At 40.5% G+C, this 17,989-nt stretch overlaps 2 protein-coding genes across 5 annotated transcripts; both read right to left on the bottom strand.

Moving 5' to 3' along the window:
- Window positions 1–3,327: 3,327 nt before the first annotated feature.
- fam76b (family with sequence similarity 76 member B) lies at window positions 3,328–8,994 on the bottom strand. Of its 3 annotated transcripts, XM_046411335.1 has the most exons (11): window positions 8,764–8,992; window positions 8,432–8,542; window positions 7,417–7,481; window positions 7,248–7,302; window positions 6,492–6,647; window positions 6,222–6,406; window positions 6,022–6,072; window positions 5,830–5,907; window positions 5,581–5,716; window positions 5,390–5,491; window positions 3,328–4,403 (listed from the first exon to the last, which is right to left on the bottom strand). In XM_046411335.1, the coding sequence occupies exons 2-11, from the start codon at window positions 8,516–8,518 to the stop codon at window positions 4,314–4,316; spliced, it is 1,005 nt and encodes a 334-aa protein (XP_046267291.1). In that variant the 5' UTR covers window positions 8,519–8,542; window positions 8,764–8,992; the 3' UTR covers window positions 3,328–4,313. The 3 variants fall into 3 exon arrangements, with proteins under 3 accessions (XP_046267291.1, XP_046267292.1, XP_046267290.1); XM_046411336.1 differs by having other exon boundaries at window positions 5,581–5,713; window positions 8,432–8,994; XM_046411334.1 differs by having other exon boundaries at window positions 8,432–8,992.
- A 1,547-nt stretch (window positions 8,995–10,541) lies between these two features.
- Window positions 10,542–16,658, bottom strand: mtmr2 (myotubularin related protein 2). Of its 2 annotated transcripts, none has more exons than XM_046411386.1 (16): window positions 16,393–16,658; window positions 15,586–15,688; window positions 15,464–15,487; window positions 15,282–15,348; window positions 15,033–15,127; window positions 14,848–14,952; window positions 14,451–14,555; window positions 14,278–14,361; window positions 14,046–14,195; window positions 13,778–13,966; window positions 13,508–13,693; window positions 13,068–13,274; window positions 12,867–12,959; window positions 12,673–12,786; window positions 12,367–12,543; window positions 10,542–12,240 (listed from the first exon to the last, which is right to left on the bottom strand). In XM_046411386.1, exons 1-16 carry the CDS (start codon window positions 16,470–16,472, stop codon window positions 12,076–12,078), a joined length of 1,944 nt encoding a protein of 647 aa, XP_046267342.1. In that variant the 5' UTR covers window positions 16,473–16,658; the 3' UTR covers window positions 10,542–12,075. The 2 variants fall into 2 exon arrangements, with proteins under 2 accessions (XP_046267342.1, XP_046267343.1); XM_046411387.1 differs by having other exon boundaries at window positions 16,301–16,434.
- Window positions 16,659–17,989: the final 1,331 nt, after the last annotated feature.

The raw sequence follows: 17,989 nt of genomic DNA, 5'->3' as shown, positions 1-17,989 counted from the left end.
CCCATAAATTGTTTTATTGATTTCTTTACGAAGTTTGAGCTTCTCCAGCATCCTCAGCTGACCTTCCTTGATGGTACATTGTATGTTTTGTATCTACTGTATACGGTTAATGTCCAGCCCACTTGCTGATTCTGGCCACTGAGGCCTCAAACTCCACTTCGATTCTATGCGACAAATACACACTTATTTGTCCATCTGGAGACTTGTGCAGATGAAGGCAGAACAAGCCTCCACATTCACCCTCTTACACCTACCTGCACCTCTTGACTCTACATACAGTTTCTGCCAGTGCCCTCCACCTCTGCCTCCATTAAATTTGCGCAGAAAGATGCAGCAGCCTCCACCTTCAGCCACCGTCTCTAATCTGCAGGTGTCTGTGTAAGTGTAAAGTGTTGTCAAGAAGTGGGTGCGTCACATTTGGGAACTGTTGAAATAGAGGTGGAGTAGACTGTACAAAATTATTTTAAGCATTTAAAGGCCACATGAAATAAAATGGACTAATCCAAAATAGACCAAAACCATTTGTATTTGTTTTTATATATTTTCTTGCAAACATACTGTCTCAAAGGTTTTACTACCAAAGAAAAGAAAGTGTCCACAGGGAATTTCATTAAAGTTAAATTAAAATCTCATACATTTTTGACAAGTCCAATTATAAGTGCTGATTATGAGTATTGAGTAGAAATAAAACTATCCAACCCATCTTATATAATTAAATATATCCAAATACTCTTTTTAGGAGAGTATCATGTACAAGAATGCCACCTAGTGTCTCATTTGGCTTTTGCACTGAGGGACAAGACAGATGACTCAAAAACAAGCTTTAACAGAACTCCACTCAAGGGTGTAGTACCATATTCTGGACCCTGTATATAGGCATTCTCTACAGACCACAACTATTTATTCTGGCATTTTTCTGGGCCCTCCATACTCAATTACTTCACCCCCACAGTCTGACGGGTGTTAGTGCTTCATTATCAAATCCGTCCACTTGCTTATTGAGAGTTATACTGGTTTGACAGTATCACTGATCATTCTTCAGGATCATCCATTCATGCAAGTTTCTTCTTGCACCTAATCCTGGAGGCTTTGGCATGCATTTGCTTTTCCCAGGTCAGCCTCTTATATCGGATTGCTGCAGTCATACAGTATCTTCTGGCACCCTTGTCAGGATTCCTGTGCCCTCTGGGATTTCATTGTCTCTTTCCTCTGTGGCTCCTTTTACCTGTTGAGATATACTGTAACTTTATGGATTTTGGTTAGGTGTGTGACAGAGCTGGCTATCTCTCATTTGAGCTGCTCAAGCAGAGGCCCCTTGTATGGATCACCCCTTAATCATAATTTCATATGTTCTCTTAGTATGGGTTCTCACTTACAACAGTGCTAATGATAGCATCTCCATCCTACTGAGCTTATCATCTTTCATTATTTTGGCTCGTTTCGCCTTCAGTATGCCATTAGTGTGCTCAGCTGTCCCTGTGACTGTGCACAATACATGCAAGCAAATCGCACCACGTAATTTTTCAGTAAGTCTAAGCAATAGTTAGCTAACTGTTTTTAATTTTATGGTACTTTAGGTGCTCTAATAAATGACGGAACCTAGCTAGAAGCCAAATTTTAAGTACATACATTAAACATCATTGTTGGTATTGAAGTTACAACAGTTGAAGTAGTATTTGGGATCACTGAGTAACTTAAGCAGAGTTGGGACTTCCCCAACTGGCTTTTAAATCTTTCTATGTGATTCTCTCACACTTTGTTTCCGCTAAATGAACAAATTTTTCTGTACGAAGCATCTTATATCTAATGCTCAACTCTTAATACTACCTTAGCTTTACTTCTTCTCCTACAGATTATTTCTTTGTTCAGCCACACTCATTGCCAGCCACATCATCCACCAAGGAACACGAGACAAGCCACAAGCCAACACACCATAGCTGCATGCGGCGCTGTTTCATCTGTGCTTCTGCACCATGGTTTGCAAGACACACACAAATGCACATATATTCATAGCAGATTCTCCTTCCCAATTAAATGTTGGATTTAAAAATCCCAGCCAAGAACAGGGATGTTTCCAAATCCAGCTGGAAAGATCAAGTTCTTTCAGAGGCTCTCCATGTACTTTCCATGCACTCCTCCTGACTCCTGTATTTCAAGGACTTTCAACATTTTTGGAATATTTCTGAACTGAAATATTTCCCTCTACAAAAATAAAACAAAACAAAACAAAACATGAGTTTGTGTTTTTGCTATTCAACCACACAGTGTATGATTTAAGCACACAGTATACGCCCATGAGCCACAACATTAAAACCACTCGCAGACGAATTGAATAAAATTAATCATGTTTACAAAGCAGTGTTCTTGCGGGGGAAACCTTGGGTTCTGGCAATCATGTGGATGTTCTTTGACACACACCACTCACCTAAACACTGCAGACCAAACACACCTCCACCCTCTCCAATGGTATTGGCTCTTCCTTTCAGCAGCAGCCTCCCCACAGCTGGACACTGTACCCAGGAATGTCCCAAGGACCACAACAACGGCCTGCAGACTCCCCAGAACCCAACCTGATCGAGAATCTACTGGAATGTACTGGAATAAGTTGGAGTCCCTTCTTCAGACTGTTAAGAGTATTTGGTCTTCAGTGTTTAGGTGAGTGGTGTGGGTCAAAGAACATCCACCCAATTCCCAAGGTTTTTCCACAGAACATAGCATTGTAACGAGATGATTAATGTTATTCACTTCATGTCAGTGGTTTTAATGTTGTGGCTGATCAGTGTATGTCTCTCAGCATGTGTGTGTGGAGCACTTTTCTTCTAACTGGTGCACATTTCACTGTACACACACATGATTATATGCTCATACTTGATACACTTCAAGCACAGGCTTCCTACAACACAAGTGGTTATTATTAAATACACCTTTGAATTAGTCATCGAATCATTTTCTATATGCCTTCAGCTTTTTAATATCTTCAAATGTGTGATCTGGGGCCAATCACTTCCTCGAGATGAAATTAGAGAACGTACCAATATTTCTTTTGCGAATATATAGCCAGATAAAGAAATCAAACCAAAGGCATCAGAAAACAGGAAATGACATCTGCTGTTAAAAATCTTAAAAATCTCCCAGACTCCTGTTAGATCACACATTCATGTTCAATGTTTTCTACTCTGGAATCATACATTGACATGACAGGAAGTATTATAAAATGACACAAATGTGAAGTGCACATAATGGTAATGGTGCTAAGTCCCAGACGTCTAAAACTCAAAAGTTTAAAATGCAGAACAGCCATACGGCCAATAAGAACAAACATACAGAAACATTTTAGCCAGTTTTAATAGTTTTAAAACACTTGGTTTGGAAAAAAGTACAAAAGTGATCCTGGACGCCACAGTATGAAACCAGCCCAATAATGCAAGGTGATAGGTGTGTTCCTTTAAAAAGCATCTTCTACAGACATGTTAATTTTAACTGGCCTTACCATACACATACTGTACTCACTAAAACAGATACAAGCAGTAGTTTAAATACAATGGCTGACCCCAGTAATACATTTACAAGAGATTCTTAAAAAACTAATTAAGAGGAGGGGGAGAGAGACCACAATGCCAACGAGTGTCTGGCAGTAAAATCATGCAGTATTACAATCGTTCCACTAAAGAGAAACAGCGAAAATCATTCAGCCTTTCAAAGTGTTCGTTAGTTGACTTACGAATTTTTACTGAGAGAGTTCTCTACTGTCGAGCAGCAGCTCAGTGGTCACCCTTCCCACGTTTGCATACATTGTTGAGTTGCGCAGGGTCTCCCAATTAGGAGAACTTGACGTCCACAATCAATTTAGAAAAATATAACTAATTGCTATTGAAGAAAACCCCAAAATGTGGGATAATCTCTTAGTATGTTGTGAGGAAATAAAAAAGCTAAGAAAAACATTTGAATAAATAAATTGCATGACATCCATAAAAATGAAGTGGATACACTGAGTCGACAGAATGCTATCCACATATGCACACCATGCTTTTTTGTTTTGGCCCGGCAGTGTTAAAAATGAGGGCTCCATCCTCCATCGAAAGTCATATCCAAGGATCCAGTGAAAAAGTTGCCATAAAATATCTAAAATATGTTGACATTTAGAGAAAGGTTTCTTTGATTCAACAATTGATTTCCATGTACAACATGGTCTCTGGCTTTACCAATGAATAAAGAATCAATGTTGATGGCAATGAGGAAACACAGGAGGGAGACTCTCACAGTGTTAAAACAATGAAGCCGTTCTGTGTTGTTACCCGCTGGCTGGCCTATTGTTAGGGCAGCAGCAGCGAACTTCCTGTCCGGTCAAACTTTTTTCCTTTAGAGAGGGCAGCCACTTGTTTCATCAGCTCCCTGTTCTTGGCCTGTGGAAACACATGATCAACTCTGTTAGAGATAGAGATGTATAGTCTGGATTTTTTTAACACCTTACCGAAAGCACTTGTGATATCACAGTGCAAATTTACATTGCGATATACCTGAAATGACTGTCTTTCTAATAGCAGCAAACACTAACTGGCTTTAGGAAATTATGGTCTCAAAGCCTACCTCAAAACACACAGAAAAAAAAGGTTATGTTCTGAAAGGGAATATTCTGAATGTCAAAACTGGTTAAACTTGTTACATATTTACTGCCAATTTAGGACTGCATTCTGTAATTACATGTTAACTGCAACTCCTCAGTGACAGACGTTCTCGACTGGTTTTCCTGTGATTTCAGAGGTCTGTTTGAGCGGATACAGGTTGATAAATTAATATTCATTTTGTAAGAAAGAAAATGTTAAACAATCACAGGCTAATCTTAATAGGTCAATATTTTCTACTTGAAAGTCCAGCCCAGAACAGTGACACACACTTATGGACAATAATGCATTGGCAAGACCCTACTTCTAAAACAAAACACTGTTGATGCAAACACAAAGAACCTGCCAGCCACAAAGTCATATAAACAAAACAACAACCATAGTAAAACAAAAAAAAAACAAACAAAAGAAAAAAACCCCACCAGAATTTGAAAGGAAATGGGTGCACCCATCGTATCCAAAACAACAGATTGCAAACTCATGCAACAAGTGATTCATCGATATCTCACACTGGCACACATGGCACAAGGTGTGTTTTTGAGCTTATGCGCTGCTGATTTTTGCAGGTGTTTGAGTTTAAAAAAACAAAACAAAACTGAATCGATACACTACTTGTTATTTGCTTCCTGTTTTGTATCATCTGACTGAGCCACTTTCTTCCTATTTTATGATTATTAATATTTGTCAGACACGACTCTGATTCTGAAAAGTATAAAACCTCCAACACAAGTATTTATATGACATAATGTGCACAAGTAATGTCAGACCTGCTGTTGCTCCATAGCATCTTTGTGCGATTTCTCCATTTGGTTCATCTTCACTCTCATATTGGACTCCTGGTACTGAAAGTCTGCTTTGAGCTCTGTGAGCTAGAGGGGAATGTAATAATCAATACATCAAACAAACACAAGCAGCCAATAGTGATGCAGCTTTGACTCAGCAGCACAGGAGGTCCTACCTTTCTGTCCTTTTCCAGAATGGTTTGATCCCTTTGCTGGAGAAGTCTCTTCAGTGACATCACTTCCTCTTTTAGCTGGCTGATGAGAATGAAGTTGTCTGTTCCTCCAGAATCCATTGATTGGGTGATGGAACTACTGGCGGAAGAGAGGAAAGAGCATGAGGCCAGTACTGAGATGGGAAAGTCACCACATTGAAGAAAAAGTTAGACACTTAAAACTTTCTGAAACAATTGCAAGACTTATCTTACCTGTCCCCGTTAGATGGCTTCATCTCCAGTTTTGGTTTCTTCTTTGGAGTCTCCTTCTGGATTGAAGACGATTTATGGCTGCAAAGAAAATCAAAATGGAAATATATGCTTTGGGCCTCAAGACTCAATCAATACACTGTTTTCTGATGTATTTTATTCAGCTAAAAAAGAAAAAAAAGACCTCTGTTTTACCTCTGTTTCCACAGTCCCTGCTCCTGCTCAGGACTCAAGCTCCCACTCAGTCTGCGAAAGAGAAGTTGGCTGTGACTTGGATGGATCCAATTTTCTACTTTTACTTACTACATACAAATCTTTTCACCATTCTGTGTCTGAAAAATCAGTCTGAATGGCAGGGCGACTGAGAGGAAGAAGTGACACAACAGATTACATACTTGTGATGAGAACTGCTGTGCCTGTGTTGGTGGTGGTGGTGATGATGGTGAGGTCTGGAGTGGTGGTCTTTCTCGTTCAAGGATGAGGAGTTGGAGGAGCCGAAGCCCTTCCTTTGCTCCTTGGTCTTCTGCAGGACACGCCGGTAGGACAGGGTACAGAGCCAGCACAGCAGTTTGCCGTCCACCTGAAGGACAGGTGACAGTAGTTGATAAGACTCACCATAATACATTCAATGCCAAATCAGACTGCATGTGTGATAAGGTTCATACCTTTCTCCTGCCTTCTTCCTTTCGGTCAAAGGCGCACTGCTGTTTGCACTGCTCGCAGGTCTGTGGGGGTCCATATTTCTTCTCTGAGTTAGTACAACGTTGACACTTTGTCCCGATAAAAGCTGCAATGATGTTACAGTACTGGCAGGGTTTGGGCTGTAAGGACAGACAAAAGAACCCACAATGACAAAAATGTACACTAAATGCAACTTCAGTCAGTAAATACACTATGTAGACAAAAGGATTGGGACACACATATTTATGACTGAATTCAGGTGTGTTATGGGGCTGTTTTTCAGGGGATGGGCTCAGCCCCTTACTTCCAGTGAAGGGAAATCTTAATGCTTCAGCATACCAAGACATTTTGGACAATGCTATGCTGCCAACTTTGTGGCAACAGCTTGGGGAAGGCTCTTTTCTAATCCAGCATGACTGAGCCCCAGTTCACAAAGCAAAGTCCATAAAGACAACTTGACTGGCCCACACAGAGCCCTGACCTCACCCCCCTCTGAATACCTTTGGGATGAGCTGGAACAGAGACCGAGAGCCCGACCTTTTTGTCCAACATCAGTGCCTGACCTCGCAAATGCTCTACTACATGATTGGACAAAAATTCCCACAGAAAGACGGTTTCCCGAAGAGTGGAAGTTGTTATAGCTGTAAAGGGTAGCTACTCTCAACCCTGTCCCAATACTAATAGTCTACGCAGTGTACAACTAAGTCATGAAAAGAAAACAGGAAAAACTTGCTACTCACTGTTCCAAACTGTTTGACGTTCTGTGCACATTTCTTGCAGATTGTATTGGTCTTACTGTAAACAGTAAAAATGCATTTTCACCCAGAGCAAATGACATGAAATGCAAAGAAATTCACTATAGTAACATAAATAAAAGCTTAAATTCATCACAGGGTGCCCATATCTCACCTCTCCTGCTGAAACTCAGATCTGCAGTATGTGCACTTGACTATTGGATGTGCAATGCGACACTCCTGTGGTGACAAAGTGAGGGAATGTCAATGTTCATATAATCGTCTGTTGGCAAAGGCTGACAAATAAACCGCACAATGAACACATCAGAAAACAAGACTGTCTCATAGCTGTTGTGCATAAAAGAAATTAACGTTTGTTGTGGAGGACTACCACATCGGTGTGAATAGCAACACATGACTTTTTGAGTGTATGTAAAAACTCAAGATTAGCATGTATTTTAACCAAACACAATGTCACAGTAAAGCTGGGCAAAGTGGGAAAGATCAGCAATATTAACAATAATCACTGTTGGATACCTGTGACTTGAGCTGCAATTCACTAACACTTCAAAATCTGTGACAGATAAATCTCACTGTGATTGCACTACAGTGTTGATCAGCTGTCACTGCACTTTCATTATTTTGTGCAAAAGTTATCTGGCCATTGAGTAACTTGCCCAGTTACACAGTGTAAGGATGACTGCAGAGTCATAACAATCAATTTTGTCAAAAATAGAACATATACACACACATATATATATATATGTGTATATATATATGGGACTGGAAGGTTTGTGATAGCATCAAGACTCCAATACTGCCCCCTCCATTAAAGTATCTCTGCCTCAGCTGTACACCACTGTAAGTCTGCATCAGAAGCTCCACAGGAGCAACAAGTTGGCAAGTGTGCACTCGTACATTAACAGCAATTATTTCGGTATCTCGGTGAATTAGTACTGGAAAAGTGAAGACGTGACATAAATGATATTAGTCTTTAATTAACAACATATTGAAAGATTTAAAAAATATTAGTTAGTGCATTAACGTTGCCAGGTTGGAAAAATAAAAGCTCGTTACATAACCCGAGCCTGCCTAACTTGCTGCTCGTCTTAACACCATCACATTATTCGCACCCTTCCACACTCTTGTTTGTGTCTTGTTTGCAACCATCCTTGATCACATACACATACCTTGCAAAGCTGCTGGCCCTGCGACAGCTCCTCAAAGGGGTATCGCTGGTTACACTTCGTACAGGCGTACAGAGCCGATGTTGCCATTCTCGCCCAACTAATGTCACCGTGCTAGAAGAGGTTAGGGGAGTCCAGCTGCAAACTTAAGGGATTATCGGCGCTGCTTCCTTTCTAGCTGCTTGCTAATTGAGAACTAAGAACACACATACACTATGCTGGCATCCAGCGTTAGCTAACGTTAGCGAGCTCGGCTAGGTAGGGCAACACAGAAATAGCTTAGCTGGAGGGAGAAAGCGAAGAACAATAAACTCCAAATATCTGTAGTCTCTCACCGCTCATACGTTATCCGGCCAGACTAACTTGAGATCGATAGTTAGTGATGCGGCCACATAGGCAATCCGTTCATACGGATTTGGCTTTTTATATTAAGTTTCCAATGTTCTAGCCAAGAAAGGTATTTTCCTGTTTTCCTTCTCTCTTTTTTGTATCGACGCCGTCGCGTCGTCGTCATGTAACCGGAAGTGGCTGAAGGCTCCAGAAGAAGAAAGGAAACCTATCGCGACACAACATCCGACCGCGGGAGACACATTTTGAAATGCGCAGAGCCAATCACATATCTGGATTCATTCAACACAGGTCCATATTATGAACAACCAAGGTAAAGAATAAACCAGCCAAAAGACCCCTCATACAAGCAGTAGGCAATAGACAGACACCTGAATTTGAATTGAATTGTTTTTTATGTGTAAGTGTTAAGTCCTTAATGTCAGGCTACATTTCTCAAACTGAAATCAACCCTATTCCTTTGGAACTACTGTTCATTCTCAAGTTTCTACAAATGTTTATGGTACGGTAAGTAACTCTCCCCCAGTTTGCATGGTAACCAACCATGCTTCAGCAGTGTCAGTAAGGTCCCAGGCATAGATTTCCTATTTATTTTGTTCAATATCGATGGTCCTGGGGCCCTAGATTTTCAGGAGCTCTTAAAGTCACAAGACAGTCACATGGCAGAAGGCGAATTGCAACATCTGTCACATTTTACAGTATGTGGCAATGCAGTTAAAATGATCATTGAAAAAAAAAAAGCACTCCAGGCCCTGAAATAAATTATCATGAGTGAGACTCTTACAGTGGCTGTGTAGGCTGTTCTTTTTATACTTACTGGATACCTTTACTGTTGATTCATAATTTGTTTTGAGGGCATAAAATTCCATTTATAATTTTGTGTCAGCACATCAGTTACTGCATATCAGATGTCATGTTAATGAATATACTATACTGTATGATATAGGCTACTGTATCCTACTAACAATGGTCATTTTCAACTTCTTATTGCAAGTTCCGTTCCAAAAACAATATGGTTTTATTATATAGCAATGCCTGGAGTATATCAGAATAACAAAACTTTGTTTAATCAAACCACATACATACAGGAAATGAACATCAGTATTTTTTGTTGCTGACCTGATCAGAACTAAAATTATCTGTCCTTTTCACTAATGTGTTTACATAAGTTACTGAAATAAAAGGCCTCAAACAGCATAAGAATCCAAAAAACTAAAATACGGTTGTGTTGTGTTATTACCTTAATTAAAAGATCTGTTAAGGATAGGCCAACAGGATTGTTTTAGACTGATACCAGAACTGATATTTGAAAGATTTTTCTTGTAGCAATTGCCTCAAAGAAATAGTGATGCAGGACATTTTACAGTTTTAAACTTGTCAATCTCTGTAGACGAAGTACAGATTTGTGACAACATTTCAAAAGACCTTTTTCATTGCTGTACATCAATATTATTGGATGTTATACATGCCCATCAGTCAGACGTTACTGTCTAAGGTTAAAACTTTCTTCCGAATTGAACTGATTTAGATTGTGCCTTAAAAACTACTTCACCCATCTCCTGGGATGAACCCAAATCAGTTACTGTCTCCTGGATCAGTTTACCTTCTATCAACCTTAACGTTTACTGTCCTCTTCAGCATACTGTGTTTCTCCCACCTTTCCGTTTCCTCTCTTGTCTGTTTACTTACACTTTAGAATCAGTTGCTTGTTGATTAACAAAAGAGACGCAGGAATAGAAGTAGAAAAAGTGTTTCACAAAAAGTTGACTACGCAATATCAGGATTTTTTATTAGTTTAACATTCTGACATTTGACAGTACAGTTTGACCTTGCTGTTGTCTGTAGAATATCAAAACAACAAAAGTCAAGGGAACAATAAATCTGTTCATGGGTAAAGGACGCCTTAGAGCCAATTTAAGGCTACTGAGTTAATATTATGACAACAACTTGAACATGACTATGCTAATGTTTTCAGACCCATTGCAGTCTAATATTACTTTCCAACACAGTCAAGCTGTATATTTCACTCATAACTCTTAATATATAATAAAAGGCACTCTTTTGATCAGATTCAAAATCAGATATAATTAATGCTAATGTCACTGGGGTTCTGCTACCATTTCAAATTGGACTAATGCGACAAGCTGTACTGGATCCTTGAAGTTAAGTCCTGTGTTAACTGCAGAGGGAAGCCTAACTAACACTGTAGATACCGTTTAACCTTGGCATTTAAAGACCGCACACACTTTTCTCTTGTTATTCTCCCAATCAGTCATTCAGAGAAAGGCACAGATAATGATTAATTGTTACACATTCTGTGGCCTAATAAAAACAATATTGGCTGATACTAGCTTTCAAAAGCGTCTGTAAGAAACGCTTACACACAGACATTTAGAGTAAATAATTATTGACTGGGACAAATGAACTATTGTATATTACATGTAGCTTATTAATGTTGCAAGGGGAAATTTCTAATCAACTTATGACATGAAACAAGAGTGTGTTTGTGACCCATAAATATAAGTCCGGACTAAAAAGCATAATAAATAACGTTAACCTGTCAGAAAAATGAAACTTACAAAAATTAACTCACTCAATGAGAGGAATGCCACACATGACACATTACATGTTTATGAACAAAATTACATTTGGTCACAACAATCTAAACTGCCTCAGGAAGACAACCCACCAACTGTTTCTTTTTTACTATTAGAAGCGAACATTACAGCCCTTTAGCTACATTTGTGAATATCTGACAACTCCTGAGCCATTTTGTTGGTTTTTGTACCACAGGTTTGGGCTCAAAACCATTTCTGCAGCAAAGTACACCTTCACAATTATTTCTGCAGTATTGCTTTTAAATCAATATGGAACAAACATCTGCAGTGTGAAGGAATGAAAAGAGTGTTCCTATTAAGTGTATAAGGCATACATATTTTATGTATTTTAGTGTACTTCAAAATTATCAACACTGATTGTAGGCAGGTCGATATGCTTAACAGTACTCACTATTCTGGTTACACGTCCTCTCAACAATGGAGTACAATATGGCTGTAGTGAAGCAGTCTGAGACAGACCCTCTTCTTTTGCAAGCAGACTATACATGACCTGTAAGGGACGCAAATACAGGAATCTGCATAATCAGATTCTATGAAGTGGTGTATGAATATGGCGTGTCACCCCAAGAGGAAGTTTAGCACACAGGTCCTTTGAGGCACCAGGTGTGGCCTAGTGATTACTGTTGTGTGGCACCTTCTCACAGGTGGGACTCAGCTTCTGTGTCCACCAAAAAGGTTGTGTCAAACGAAGGTCTGCACTGGAGTGATGGAGCGCGTGGGGGATCCCGCCCGTTCAGAGGAAGAGGAGGCCGACCGATTGGTCACCTCTCGCTGTAACTCGTCCACTCTCTTCTGCAGCTCGGCACGCTTCGCCAACAGCTCCTTGTAGCGCTGATGAACAGGTTCCTGGGTGAGGAAAAAACAGGTGCGCATAAAGCTGAAGTTTAACTGTTCATCTGGAGCACATATGGAGTTTTCCCTTTAAAAGCACTGATGTCAGGTCTTAAATAAGAGACAGACTGTGTAACACACCTGAGGTCTCATACGAGGGTTCCAGCGGATGTAGTAACCAACCCAAAGCTCCAGGTGACGTAAGCTGACTGCAGGGAAGAGTACATGGTTGGAATAGTTCACATACAAAGGATTGGTAAACTCCTCCAGCTGGCTGTTTATGTAAGACCACAATGACACCGTCCTCTTGGGAATCTCCTGGAAAATACAACATGTGGTTGTCTCAGCAGTGACAAAGGATCCATACAGACAGATTCTCTACTCCACACTCTCTCCAATAGTTCACTCATATCTCATTGTGTAACAGCAACCACAAACATAACTTACTTCCTTCAACCTCTGCTGTTCGCTGTTGCACAAGAATGTCCCAAACAGGCAGCTGTACAGGTGGTCCAGGATGGTGACCAGGAAGTATTCATTAAACTCAAATGCTGCAGGAAACTTCATTAAAAACAGCTCTGTTAGTGTCCAAGTATCATCATGAAGAACTTTTCTACATATCAGCCCCACTTATTGCTTACCTGCCGAGTCAACTGCCAGACACAGTCAATGAACTGAATAAAAACAGGTGAGCGGTCAGCATCTGTGTGGTTCTTGTCACCATGACCGATACGCTTAAAGAAATGACAAAAGAGGAGAGGTCAATCAGTGATGGACAACTGCACAGGCAACCGTACATTATGTGGTTTCTAAACACTGAAAGTGCATGAAAGTCTGTTTACCAGCTGGAAGCGGTGACCAAAGCTCAGCCACTCTTTCTCAAGCAGCACCTCGAAGCCACGAATGGTGCGATAGTAACCGTCCAGCATGAGCATGGCCAGTGAGGTGAGCTGGCTTGTGCGATCCCAGCCGTCGCTACAGTGCACCACCACTGAGGTTTTCCCAGATTCCACCTTGTCTGCAATCCTCAGCGCTCCTGCCAGGATCAGCTACAAACACACACATAAACAACATGGTTAAGAGGCTGAGAATTAGTTCTTTTAGTCATCTAATAAATCTCTTAGTTCACAGTTGCGGGTCGCAGTGTCCAGGTGCAACTGGGTCAAAGTGATGTTAACATTGCAATCAAATCAAATTTTCCGAGCTGTTAAAGTCAACATTTTGAGGCCTAAAATTCATTTAATGGATTTCAGGCCTGTTTGAGACCCCGCATTATGCTCACCTTGATGTGCTCAAGCCAGTGAGTGGACTCTAGATTGGAAAACCAGTGGGAGTCCTCAATGTTGGGGTAGACCACATCCTTGAGCTTGCGAAGCGACTCTCTCATCACGTGGATGTTGTGTATATCCAAGAACACCAGCTCAGCATTTTGATACGCATCCTCACTTTCATAACCACCCCCTTTCATCTGGAGAAGATTAAAAAAAATCTCTAATCTCTCTTTCCTTTTCACATATTGCTTTTTTAAATATTTTTTAAAAATCTGTTAAACCTTGTTGGCAGCGGCATTGACACTAGGCCTGGCATCAAAAATGAAGAGTTTGTGAGACTGAGCATTAGCATCCATGATCGCCTGGAGGTATTTCTCATCCTCTTTGCTGCGCTTCCCGTTTACCCCAACCATGGGCTGACTGCAGCGTGTCACCGTTGCCTGGCTCTCTGGATGAATCCATGACAACACCTACACACAGAGTAATACAAAATATTACCACAGGCAGTCCAACAGGTGAGCTGCCCGTGAGAGGATGCTCCAGACTCACAGGTATCCTTCCTTTTGCACGGAAGGCAGCCACTCTCTTCAGCTCTTCGTCCGGGATGTTGACGGGCACCGCAAGAGTTGATGGGTAGGTGTCACAAACCTCATAGTGATCGTTTACTTTTGTTAGCCTCCAGCTTTCGTTGGGTATACCCTGTGAAAACATACAGGAAACCCATCTGAAATGCTTCCTTTGGCATTAAGCCAAGCAGCTGGACGATGTAGCTTTCAACTACCTGTCGTTTGTATTCCGAGATAGCGTCATACACCTTCCATCCGTTTTCAGGAAAGACTTGCCCATATTCAAAGGCAAAGATTTGCTACAGAGAGTGGGAGAGAAACTGTTCAGCTGTTCAGTCAGTAGACAGCGCTGAGCTACAGTGAGACTGTGCAGCTGAGAATCACTCACCAGTCCGTTGGAAACAGGAAACGCAAATTTCATCAGCACTTCGAAAATGGACTTCCTGAGTGTGTCCTCCATGTGTTTGTGAGCAAATCGTAGATTACGCATGTCCTGTGCAGAGGCAGAGTAACAGCTCATGGTCAACGTCAGGGGTCAACAGTGGTATGCAAATATGAAAGAAAAGACACTACGTGTGGTAACAGGATGCTAGTGTGGACATGAAGCCTGTTGACAGGCTAACTCCTAATGATTTCTGACACTTTTGTTTACAGAGCAGGATGAGCCTTAACCTGAGCACTGTATAACTGTCATCTACTGTGCCATCTGAAGGCTCTTGAATGTGTAATCCGTAAACATCTAATTCACCATAAAAACAAATGTACTTATTCCAGACATTACTCACCTTGCAAACCAGCCCATAGGACATGTCACCACGGGTTGATGCACTTCCTATCTTTTCCACACGACTCACCACCCCAAGTGGCAGGTCCAGCACAAAAGCTGGCTCCTAAAAACCAAACCACTTATTAACAACAAAAAATGATTCCTTTGAAATGTTTATAGTGCTTTTTTTCCCCTTAATCATACCCTGTCCATGCATTTAAAGAAAAGTCTGTAGTTGGTGACTGTCACTGTGCCCCTCAGTGCACCAATGAAAGGACAGAAGTAGGTGACGTCTTGGGCTGTGGATTAACACAAGAAGAAACATACAGTAGTGATTTAGCAAAGTAAAGCAAATATTACTAATGGTTTTAATATGGAAAGCAGCTGCTCTGCCTGCACACATACTAATGCAGGCAAGGCAAGCTGCTTTGACTGGAGCTGTGATCGGCCTACCCATGTCTTGCACCGTTTCATTTGGAAGCAACTGTGGCTCCTCTTTGTCTGAATCTCTCAGCACCTTCTGAAGACATTACACAGAAAACAGACCTGAATGTGGAGCAGTCTCGTAAACTTGATAAGGTAAATCATATTCAAAGGCACATGTTGGGTAGTATATAATTCATGAGGTAGCATACCTTGGCAAGGGTTTTGGGTTTAACCTAGAGGGTGCAGGAAAGAGGAGAGTCACCTTTCAGACATTATCATTAGTAATTAGCAAAACAGCAGGATCTCAGTGAGGTACTTGAAGGCTACTAACCCTGAGCTCCGGGGAGAGCTCTGCAGAGGTGGACACAGACTCAGAGGACATAGCTGAGGGGGGCTTGGCCTGAGCAGACCGGTCAGAGCGAGAAGTGGAAGCACTGGTGAGAGATAACATGACAAACGATGAGAGGAAATACTTTGTCTGAGCCTCTTTTCAGTTTTTATACTTTGTTATGTGTGGGAGTTGTTATCAGTGTCTGGTATTACTCCTCTAATTATAGGAGGATCTGCAGCTTTTCTCTGTTTTATAACTTTGTAAATATTTGTGTATTTGATTGCTGCTTGGGCAAAACAAGTAGCTTGAAGGAGTTAGTTTGGGCAATTGAAAAATGTGAGGAGGATTTTTTTTTCAGCATTTTCTGATGTTTTGTAACATTAACAATAAACTGATCGGAATTATAATCAACACATCGGTCGATAATGTAGCTGGTAGATGGACCTTAGTTGTTTGACAGGTTGACTATGCAAATACATGACATTTCTCAGGATTTTTGCCGCGGACATTTGCGTACTTTTTCACATCTCACGGTGTAAAAGATTCTTCGAGCTTTTGGCTGAAAAGAACAACAGCCGATAAAGACAACAGCCATTAACTGGTGCCCTAATTTACTGTCATCATCAGTAATCGTTTCATGGCAGTCTGCCCATCTCTTTACATTATTTGTGGTTAAACAGTCACTTCTGAACTGTATTAATATTAGACATATTACCTTAAATGGTGAAAGATAAATATATAGGCTTCTGCTGCTTTCAAAACTTTTAGCTAGCTTGAGCAGCGATGTGTTGTGGTGGGCTCAGCTACCTGGACAATGAATCAACACTTGGCTGTCGGGAAGAGGAGCGTTTCGATCCCAAACTGTCGATACTCCCGCTCTTCTCCATGTTCTCCTGCCCAAAGTGTCTGAATAATCCACAGCATGCGATGGAGATTCGTGTTTCCACTGAAGAATGTCTTTAAATCCCTCCTCGGAGTACTGTAAATCCCCACACACAAAAGGAAGCTGCCATCTTTTCCCAGCAGCCTTCCTATCCCTGTCACGAAAACAATGGAGCGATTGTCGGAGATGGCGCCACCTGCCGGCCGACTGGAATATCGACTTGTCGCATGCTGCCTTCGCTACTCTTTAAACATTGCGATATGTAGGATGCTCGTGTTTTGATGCAGCTGTAACAAACCCTGTTTTGTTGAGTAATATTTCAGAAGGAAAGCCAGGGGCTGCTATGCACAAGAAAGTAGATAATATCATATTTCAAATTGTTTTACTTTACTAAATTACTACATCTTTGCACATAATCGAGTTTCCTGTCTTTTAAAATTCAGAAGGTGACACATTTCTGTGGTTTTGTTGTTTTGGTTTTATTAATCCACTTTGTGCTGGACTAAGTAAAAAAAGACTACATCCACTGCACTGTAATTCAATGGTGCTTCTTTCTGCACTTACTCCAAAACATATTTTTATTCACAATTATATCTTGTTTGCATTTAAATATTAAAGGTTGAATGTGAGCATTTAAACTTCAAATCTTTATTGTCAGTGTATTTTTTACATACACTGAAATTCTTTTTCAGAAATTCTTCCCTGGGAGCAAATTGGAGGGGGAAGGGGGTTAAATGCCTTGCTCAAGGGCACCTTTTAGTACTCTCTCCAGATTCCCAATACTGCATACATGGACATTTTCAAAAAAACTGAAAATCTACCTGTGCCCTGAACACTATGATCTTGGTTAATTCTGTTAATCCCTGCAACCATTTCTACAATTATTTTCAGAATCATTTTCTGTTCTTGTGTTTTGTTTCATCTGTCTCCATATGTTTAAACCCCAGGGTCCCTTGAAAGGTACTATAAAAACACAAGTTATTATTATAATCATGTTCATGTTGGAATGTGCAGGTTGTTCTACTGCTTCTGCTCATGCCAGTTATTGCATAAGCACAATAGATATTAGACAATAAGTTTATACTGTGTGTGGGTAGACAGAGTAAGAAAAGAGTTGTTCTTAACATTTTACACAATCGTGTTGGGAACTTCAGAAGCAGAAATTGTTCACACCATTCTGGATACGTAATGATAAGGCTTCACATACTTCTCACCTATGATTTGGGAAAATAATCATGCACCTCTAAATTGTAAATGTCAATGTTATCCATCTATATGCAAACACACATAATGTATTTTTTATATTTGTGTTTACATAAAAACAAAAATCCATTCCCTTAGAACTGATTTTTAGTCTTAAGATCTAAATTCACACAAAAATAGTACTCACAAAACAAAGCTGTGATCAGATCTCTCCACAGTGACATGTATTTTTCTCAAAGAATTCCTGCAAGCCACAAATCTTACATTTTAAACACAAATCTGTTTATTGAAATTAAAAAAAAAACTACACAAAGACTC

The sequence above is a fragment of the Scatophagus argus genome, chromosome 14, assembly GCF_020382885.2.
Source record: "Scatophagus argus isolate fScaArg1 chromosome 14, fScaArg1.pri, whole genome shotgun sequence".
Taxonomy (NCBI): Eukaryota; Metazoa; Chordata; class Actinopteri; family Scatophagidae; genus Scatophagus; species Scatophagus argus.
The sequence above is the reverse complement of the archived record's forward strand: the minus strand, read 5'-3'. Positions and strand labels throughout refer to the sequence as shown.